Source organism: Podarcis filfolensis (genome assembly GCF_964270895.1).
Source record: "Podarcis filfolensis genome assembly, chromosome: 4".
Lineage (NCBI taxonomy): Eukaryota > Metazoa > Chordata > Lepidosauria > Squamata > Lacertidae > Podarcis > Podarcis filfolensis.
In genome coordinates this window covers 92,567,953-92,577,824 of record NC_139607.1, presented here as the reverse complement: position 1 = coordinate 92,577,824, position 9,872 = coordinate 92,567,953, and the positions used below count along the sequence as shown (strand labels likewise).

Here is a 9,872-nt window from a genome sequence, read left to right as displayed (position 1 = left end):
GGATTAATCCGTTCTGCATTACTTTCTATGGGAAAGCGCGCCTTGTTTTTGGAACGCTTTGGTTTTAGAATGGACTTCCAGACTGGATTAAGTTTGAGAACCAAGGTACCACTGTAGATGCATCTAACAAGAGATGCAGAGGAGAATTGCAGCATCCCACCATGGCAACACGGACATTGCTGGTTCCCTGCTGATCTTCCAGAGGCATCTTTTAATGCAAGGACACCTCTCTCTGTCTCTCCAGGACAGTCATTGTTGCATAGGACTCGGTGTGCACGCCTAGTTAGATGTGTTTCCTGAGTTCTCTTAAGTGCCCCATCAGAAGCACTCAACGCCTGATACTTCAAGGGAGGGGTCATCCACAAAGTGCGACACATCCCAACTCACACAAACCCAGTTAGTGTTGGCCCCATGGAGAAGAAAATCCAGGGGCAGTTAGGTAAAACCACGGATGGGTAATGGTGCCTCCCCATGCTTTGCTGAACTACAGTTCCCATCAGCCCCTGCCAGAACAGCCAAGAGTCATGGGACTTGTAGTTCAGTAACATGTGGAGGCACACAGGTTACCCACCCGATTGAAAGGAAAATCAAATAAGTCAGGAGATTCAGAAACAGGTCTCCCACGTTACAGACAAAGGCTTCCATCTCGAATGCTTACTTTCCCATCCGATCACTCGTAGCTACGTTAGTCGCGATCGAAAACAGGAAAGAAGCAGCTTTCATAAGCTGGTCGCCTGGAGGAAATCCTTAACTGACCACAGGCGACCAGACGAGTGGCGTTTTATAGCCTTCCTTCACACGGCAAATGGGTTTCTCTGTGAGTACGCCATGTTGTCTCCCAATGAACCAGTTGAGTGTGGAGAGACGTGCATCTGTAAACACACCCGGCAATGCGCCAGGGATCTGCAGCTGGTCAAAGCTTCCAGCAAAGCGTCCTCCACACGTCTACAGACCTGTATCTCCCCTTACAATTTATAGCACCCATCCAGTGAAGGCACTACAAATATGTGTGCCACGTGGAAGTGCCGGCCAGGCCCTACAGTGGCTTCCAAACTGCACTGCAAATATGCAGTAAAAGTGGCGCACCATTTCCACATGTGACAGGGGAGCACACCTTTCTCATGCAGACCCATGTGTTAGGTGTGCCTGTGGGAAGCAAGCTGGGTTTTCCCCCACCACCCTCGCTCCAAATATTCAGAGTTAAGTAAGTAGAAATCAAGTCAGCTCAGGAGGGGAGGTATTCTGCATATTCCTGAATAGCACCTGGAGCCTAAGAATGTTATAAATCAGATGTGCTGGACACCAGAGGCTGCTTTATACAGAGTCAGACCATTGGTTCATCTAACTCAATATTGTCTACACTGACTGCCAGCAGCTCTCCAGCGTTTGAGACAGGGGTCTGTGCAACCTGGAGATGTTGCGGATTGAACCTGGGTCGTTCTGCATGCCAAGCAGGTGTTCTGCCACCCCAATCCTACATAGGTTTACACAGAAGTAAGTCCAGGAGTTCATCAAGGCTTACTCCCAGGTAACCGAGCAGAGAACCACAGCCTTAAACTCTTGGGTGGGTTTTCAAGCGAGTTGCAGGTTTCTGTTTTAGCCTTTGGCCAGCAGACCTTCCTTTCTGCTTGCAGGGAGCTTTTAAAACACGCAAGAGGCTGGGAATCAGGATTTCACACGAGCGAAAACCAAGAGGCATAATAAACAGGGGAAACAAGAACAATTGGCATTTTCATTTCAGAATCTCACCAAAAAACCCAAAACCCTTTTTATGTGTAGGGCAACCAAAGACAATCAGGAGATAGTTAAGAACTGATCCCATATGGCAACAAGCAAGATATGTATGTTAACGCACCAAACAACCTCTAACGTTATTCATTGCTGGCATGCATCTGCCTCTATCAACAACCCATGAACCAGGTGGTGCTTGTGTCAAAACATAACCACCGTAGGAGCAAGAGAGCCCTGTTGGATCAGACCAAGGCCCTGCCATCTAGTCCAGCGACCTGCTCTAAGAGTTGGCCAACCAGATGACTGCAGAAAAGCACTCTCCCTCGATTTGTGATCCTCAACAACTATATAGAGGCCAGTTAGAAGTATGGCAAGACAGGCTTTTGTGCTCATTGAACTTCCATGGTTTCTAGGGTGAAAATCCAGACACAAACGTTTTTGAGCTTTTTTTTTGTGGCAAAGTTCTTGAACTTTTCCGCCCAGACACCGTTACTGACTGCCGTATTCCGACTATGTCCGGGGAGTTCCAGACATATGTCAACCCTAACGGCGTCCCGCCCAAAGGATCCGAGAACTTTAGTTTCAAATCCTTGCTAGGATCCCTCGCCAGACTTCCGCTCTCACAGGGGCTCCTTGGACAAAGACATCGGTTGCTATGCCAATTTAATGAGAGCCAAACTTAACATGGCTAAAAGGCATGTCAGGGATTTGTTTTATTTAATCATAGGGGCATGGGGGGGGTCATTGGGACCACAACATGCAGGGCGGCAGTGGGGGGGGAGTTTAACCATTCCTACCCTGGCTGTTATTCTATTAAAAAAATCCCGCCCACCCCAATTTGGCTTAGGGGGGATTTTTCCTCCCTAATTCCAAGTCTTATAGCGTAGAATCGTATCATGGTAGCGTGGGACCCCCAAGGGGCATCTAGTCCAACCCTATGCAATGCAGGAATCACAGTGAAAGAATCCCTGGCAGTGATGGTTTTCATCAGAATCGTGGGAGGGAAAGGAAGGGTTAAAGAAATCTGGCGTTCTGTGGTCCCCCTGAGCTGCTTTCTAATGAACATCACAATCTGAGTGGACCCACTGAATTCAACAGCGCTTACTTCTGAGTAGACACAGCTAGGGTTGCACTGTAAGTCCTCCATATGCCCAAGGGAAGAGGGGATAACTATAAAAGACTACAATCCTATGCACACTTACCTGGGAGTAAGCCTCACTGAACCCTTGGCTTACTTCCAAGTAGACATGCACAGGGTTGGCAGCAGGCCTCCCAAATGCCAGCTGCTGGGTGGGGGTCACTGCACTGAGTTTCCCCCTGGTATCTGGGTGGCACCCACAAAATGCTGGACTGGATGGGGTCCCCCCGGCTTGATCCTGCTACAGAGCTCTCCTGATGTCCTTTACTGCTAAGGTGTAAATCTGCCCAGGGGCTATTAAGCAGGAACTGGAAGTTCTCCAGAGCCATTTCTGCCCTTAACAGACGCCTCATATTCGAGGCATTTTCTATGGGATCCATTAAACTCCAAAATAAAAAAGCGCCAGTGCCTCCGAAATTTGGGGGATCTGCCAATCCCCACAACCCTCCGACCCCCTTCTCTTTCAGAGCTCAACCTCCCTCCCTCTAAAGGCTGGAATAAGCAGGAACCCCCCTACTATACCCCGGGGCGTAATCGTAGGGCATGGCCGGCGGCGCAGGCGGGAGCGCGCACTCGGGGAAGAAGGGCGCAAAGGCCGCGGCCGGGACGTGCGCCCCCGCCGCGGCGCCGCTGCTGCTCTCGGGCGCCGCTGCCGGGTCCGAAGGGGCGGCGTAGAGGGCGGCGAGGGGCCGCAGGGGGCCGTCGGAGAAGAGCAAGTGGGGCAGCGGGTGCAGGGGCTCGTAGAGAGGCGCCTCCAAGCCCAGATCTGGCGGCTGCAGGCGGCTGCTGGGGAAGACCGGCTGCTCCGGCTCGGCGGGAGGGAGCAGGGCGCCGTAGTCGGGGACGGCCAGCAGGTCGAAGAGCTCCTCCGACGGGACGGGGCCCGCTGCGTCTTTCGGGACGGAGCTCGCCGCGGCCGGCTCGGTGAAGAAGGAAAGGGGCAGATTGCGGTTGCGGAGAGGCACTTTCTTCCCGCCGGTGGAGGCAGAGGGACCCGGGCCGCCTTCCTTCTCTCCCGACGGCCCGACGCCGCCGCCGCCCGCAGCGGCCCCGACGGCGCGATCGAAGCCCGACGGGCGCACGGAGCCGAAGAGCGCCGCCAGGCTTTTGCTCTGCAGCGCGCTGGCTTCGCGCTTCTGGGGCGCTTTGCAGTGCGCCGCGGCGCCGCCGGGGGGCGAGGCGGATGCCGACGCCGCGCCATGCGCCGTCCCAGCCGGAGTCCTCTTGTTAGCAGGATGTGGCTGCTGCTGGGAGCTCAGATTATTACTACTATTATTACTGTTGTTATTATTATTATTAGACGCCTCCTGGCTCCCGGGCGTTGCAATAGCCGCCTGGGCTCCCCCGATCATGCCGGTGCAGCGCTTGATCTGCTTCTGCAAATATTTCCGGTGGTTGACTTTGCGCTTGGATTTCACCGGCTTGTCCAAGGCTAGTTTGATGTTGCTGCAAGCCGAGTCGATAAAGCTCAGGAGGTCCCGGGTGGCTTCTTTGAAGTCCCCGGGGTCGCCCCCTCCTGATACTCCGGCTCCTCCGCCTCCTAGCAGGAGGGTCCCCCCGTCCTCGTAGCTCTTTTCCAGGTCGACGAAATCCCCCAGCCCCGCGGCGCCGGGGAAGCAAAACGGGATGAAATGGTGGTGCGGGTGAACCGCCGCCGCTTGCACCGCCATCGCCGTCGAGTGCTTTGCTCCTTAAAGAAGAGGAAAAGCTTTTTCTTCCCGAAATAAAAAAAAAAATGCAGGAGATAAAAAGCAAACACTGCTTGTCCGGCAAACACCCCTCGTGGCTACTTTCGGTACCCGGGAGGAGGAAACGGCCGTCGAGGCCAGCAGCCGGCGAAGCGCGGTGGCATTTTCTCTCTCCCTCTCTGTCCTCTCCCGAGCCTTTTTGTCCAGCCGCAGCCGCGCGCAAAGCAGCCTCCTTGGCTCGATCTCGTTGCCTGGGTCACCGATGCAAACTGGGAAGAGGCTGGACATCAGCTCTTGGCCTCGCTCCGACGGCTCTCCGACGGCACCCTCCCTCCTCCCCGCCCCATCGCGCTTTTACATTTGGCTCCCAGAGGAGGAGGAGGAGGAGGAGGAGGAAGAGGCTGCTGATGCGTCGTGGGGAGGAGGGACCACCACGCTTTTCAGATGGGGGGGGGGAAGGTTTAACCCTTTCTTGGGCCTGCCTTTGAAATAAATAAACCCTCCTTTCGCAAGAAGAACCTGGCTGCCGAATCAGGCTGGTGGCACGTCTAAGTTCAGCAGAATTCCAACTGTTGGAAACCGCAGGACGGGAGAGGAAATGCTGCTCGCTGGTTTGCCACGGGCTGCATCTATCCTGTTGACCTCTGTGAGAACAGGGTGCCAGACTACATGGGCCATGGGCCTGATCCCGGCAGTTGGGTCTTAGCATCCTGCTCTCACCCTGTGCAGCCAGATAAACCCCAATGTGAAGCAGAACTAGCAGGACCTGAGTGCAAAAGCTTTCTCCCCGCTTGTGATTCCCAGCAACTGCAATTCAGAGATGGTGGTCTTCATGGCTAGTAGGCATTGATTGCCTTCTCCTCCTTGGACCTGGGATGGCTCAGTTGGTAGAGTTCGAGGTCGTGACATTGGGCAAAAGATCCCTGCATTACAGGGGGTTGGACTAATTATTGTTGTTGTTGTTTATACCACACCCATATGGCTGGGTTTCCCCAGCCATTCTGGGCGACTACCAACAGATTATTAAAAACACGGTAAAACATCAAACATTGAAACCTTCCATAAACAGGGCCGCCTTCAGATGCCTTCTAAAAGTCAGATAGTTGTTTATTTCCTTGACATCTAATGGAAGGGCGTTCCACAGGGTGGGCGCCACTACCCAGAAGGCCCTCTGCCTGGTTCCCTGTAACCTCGCAATGAGGGAACTGCCAGAAAGCCCTCGGAGCTGGACCTCAGTGTCCAGGATGAACGATGGGGTGCAGACGCTCCTTCAGGTATACAGGGCTAATGCTGTTTAGGGCTTTAAAGGTCAGCACCAACACTTTGAATTGTGCTCAGAAACGTACTGGGAACCTAGGTAGGTCTTTCAGGACCAGTGTGATACGGTACCTCGGTGGCCACTCCCAGTCACCAGTCTAGCTGCCTCATTCTGGATTAATTGCCGTTTCTGAGACACCTTCAAAGGTAGCCCCACGTAGAGCGCATTGCAGTAGTCCAAGGGGAGATAACTAGAGTATGCACCACTCTGGTGAGACAGTCCGCGGGCAGGTAGGGTCTCAGCCTGTGTACCAGATGGAGCTGGTAGACAGCTGCCCTGGACACAGAATTAACCTGTGCCTCCAAGGACAGCTGTGAGTCCAAAGTGACTCCCAGGCTGCACACCTGATCCTTCAGGGGCACAGTTACCCCATTCAGGACCAGGGAGTCCCCCACACCTGCCCACCCCCCAAAACATTGCCTTCATAATTCTATGAATCTGTCTTTAGAGCCATCCAAGTTGGTAGCCATTGCTAATGGATCCCAAATGGAGCTTCTTAATTATGGATCTTCTCAATGTCTCAGCACCCTGGGGGAGAACCACCCACACCACCCTAAATCCCTCGCTGGTGGGAGCATGGGCGTGGCCAGAATTTATGTTAGGGGAGCAGAACCAAGCTATCTGCACCATGATTGGTCAGTTAATGAAGTATTTTATGTGGAGTTTGGAACTGACAGGGTCAGTACTCCGGTGTGTCCTGTGTCTGAGAAGAAAAGGAGGGGGAGCAGAAGGAGGGGCTTGTCGCAGAGAAGTGACGCACAAAGTCTTTCTGTTTCCTCACTCAGTTTCACTTCTCGGTGAGCAGCAGAAGCTGCGTGTGTGCTCCTGGAGCACGGAAGAGAATGTCTGAAGTTTCGGACGGTTTTATTGCCTTGTAAATAAACGCTTCTAGAGATAAGAACTGAGCTGTCATTGGACTTGATTTATCCCTCATCTCACACGGACGGGACCGCTGCAGCTCTGCTCCCCTGCCGCGTCAACTTCCAGCAGAGCGACGCAGGGAAGTGTGACTGGACGCAGGGGTTTGATTTATGCAAGATTTTATTTATTACTTGGCTACAACCATGGGTGGGAGCGAATCCCATAATTCAACTAGGCGGTGTGTGAAGCAGAAGAGAAGAAGAAGAGTTTGGATTTGATATCCCGCTTTATCACTACCCGAAGGAGTCTCAAAGAGACTAACAATCTCCTTTCCCTTCCTCTCCCACAACAAACACTCTGCAAGGTGAGTGGGGCTGAGAGACTTCAAAGAAGTGTGACTAGCCCAAGGTCACCCAGCAGCTGCATGTGGAGGAGCGGGGAAGCAAACCCGGTTCACCAGATTACGAGTCTACCGCTCTTAACTACTACACCACACTGGCTCTCAGCAGTACTTCTTTAGTCCTGAATGATCCAACATTCAGCTTTTTTGTGTGGTCCAGAATTTTATCCACTTTGTCTATATATATTCTCTATATATATCACCATATATAATTTTGTAAGCCTCCATCATGTCTTTTCCTACTTGACTTTTCCAGCCTGTGTTCCCATTCAAGGCACACTTCCGGTAGCCATAGGCAGTGGGTGGAGCCATAGGCATGTGGGTGGAGCAACAAATCTGACCTTGAACACTAGGCTACATTCCAGCCACACAGAAGTCAGAGGTTTGCACACATAAACCCCTCCATCCGCCATCCTGGAAAGCAAAAGGCATTATCAGATTTCAAGGGCACTTTCTAGCCGGGCAGAAGAAGCACCCAAGGAGTGTGAGGGGCAGGGCAGGTGAGGGTTGCGGTGGCCTGGGGCGACACCCGAGGGCCAGACAGAGAGGATCAAAGTGCTCCATCCGGTCCCTGTGTCTGAAAACCCACAAGCCTGTGCTAGATTGCACACTATTGCTTTGCAGTACGTACAGGAAAAGGGGTCTGTAAATAAATGTTTCCTTATAGGATGTTTTGGGCCACAAACTCCCAGGAGAGCATGGTTCAGAAAGGCGGTCTATATAAACTTTGCAACACCAGCACTACTTGTTGTTGTTTAGTCGTGTCCGACTCTTCGTGACCCCGTGGACCAGAGCACGCCAGGCACTTCTGTCTTCCACTGCCTCTCGCAGTTTGGTCAAACTCATGCTGGTAGCTTCGAGAACACTGTCCAACCATCTCGTTCTCTGTCGTCCCCTTCTCCTTGTGCCCTCAATCTCTCCCAACATCAGGGTCTTTTCCAGGGAGTCTTCTCTTCTCATGAGGTGGTCAAAGTATTGGAGCCTCAGCTTCAGGATCTGTCCTTCCAGTGAGCACTCAGGGCTGATTTCCTTCAGAATGGATGGGTTTGGTCTTCTTGCAGTCCTTGGGACTCTCAAGAGTCTCCTCCAGCACCATAATTCAAAAGCATCAATTCTTCGGCGATCAGCCTTCTTGATGGTCCAGCTCTCACTTCCATACATCACTACTGGGAAAACCATAGATTTAACTATACAACCAGCACTATTACAACAACCTAAATAAATGCAGTAATTAGGTTGTTGTTGTTGTTGTTGTTACTAATTACCCACCCTTCATCCTAAGGTCCCAGGGTGGGTTGCAACAATCGAAACACAGTTTTAAAAACGGTTTATTCAAACCATCACAGAAATAAGTTGGATCCTTATATACCACTTCATATTTCAACGATAATCTCTAATAATTTTATTATCATTTAATAATACGCCAATATTGTGAAAACCTTTCCCATGGTGTGTCACATTACATTATTATACGATTGCATATTAATAATCTGTATTATTAATCTGTATTATTAATCTTTTTTTGCTACCGGTGAACCACCCTGGCTTTCCGGTTTGCTGCGGTTATCTGGGTGGAAGGAAAGGGACCTTGCCATGTAGCAAGGAAAAGGCAAATAGATTAGAGTTTTGGCTTTTTGATGAAAGTGGTGTGGGTTTTCTCTCCCCCCCCCCAAGCGATGGGAAAATGAGAGGGGCCAAACAGGTGTTCCAAACACACATTCTCATTTCCTGCTTGCGTCTTAATCTGCTCGTCAATCCGGCAAGTCGACTCCTGGCGCATTCTTCCAGCAGTGGGAATTTCTGCCCTTGCCTGACAAGTATTATGGGGAGGCTTTGACATACAGCCTCGCAGGACCTAAATAGGCCGGTCTATTCTTCGCCTTCCCTGAAAGAGAGCTTTGTGCCAAAGCTTCATTAAACTGCACCACACAGGCCTCCAGAAACCCTCCGAGGGGAGGAGGGAGGGGCTCTCAATAATGAACAGTCGATTTAACTGGAAAAGCTGCGAGAGCTGTTAAATTAAAAGGAAATAAACTGTGCTTTGCGCTCGGTGACCTAAAAGGGGAGGGAGGGTCTGTGCGGGCTTTGCAGAAACCGGACAGGAAGTCTGGACTTTGCAAGAACTTGCCATGCTCACAACCCAGCTTGCGGGAGGCCCCTTCGAAGAAGCTGGCAAAATCCGGTGCTTTGGAGAGTCCGTGGTGTGGTGTCCCACATCGCAGACCAGGCAAATGGGCAGTGCGGTGCATCAGTTAAAGGTCATTGGACGGGGAGTGGGAAAATCCAGTGTTCAAATCTCCAGTTGGAGGAGAATGACAGTCAAAGAAGCAGCATTTTTTATAATTATTTATTTATTTATTTATTTATTTATTTATTTATTTATACCCCGCTCATCTGGCTGGACTTCCCCAGCCACTCTGGGCAGCTTCCAAGAAAATACAGTGGTGCCTTGGGTTACAGGCGCTTCAGGTTACAGACTCCGCTAACCCAGAAATAGTACCTCGTGTTAAGAACTTTGCTTCGGGATGAGAACAGAAATCGCGCGGCGGCAGCGGGAAGCCCCATTAGCTAAAGTAGTGTTTCAGGTTAAGAACGGACCTCCAGAACAAATTAAGTTCTTAACCTGAGGTACCACTGTATTAAAATACAGTAATGCATCAAATTTTAAAAGCTTCCCTAAACAGGGCTGCCTTCGGGTGTCTTCTAAAAGTCTGGTAGTTGTTGTTCTCTTTGACA

At 51.3% G+C, this 9,872-nt stretch overlaps 1 protein-coding gene across 1 annotated transcript; it reads right to left on the bottom strand.

Annotated features, from left to right (window-relative positions):
• Positions 1-385: 385 nt before the first annotated feature.
• FAM181B (family with sequence similarity 181 member B) lies at positions 386-5,682 on the bottom strand. Its single transcript, XM_083611859.1, has one exon. The coding sequence runs from the start codon at positions 4,537-4,539 to the stop codon at positions 3,355-3,357; it is 1,185 nt and encodes a 394-aa protein (XP_083467985.1). The 5' UTR covers positions 4,540-5,682; the 3' UTR covers positions 386-3,354.
• Between the last annotated feature and the right edge of the window lie 4,190 nt (positions 5,683-9,872).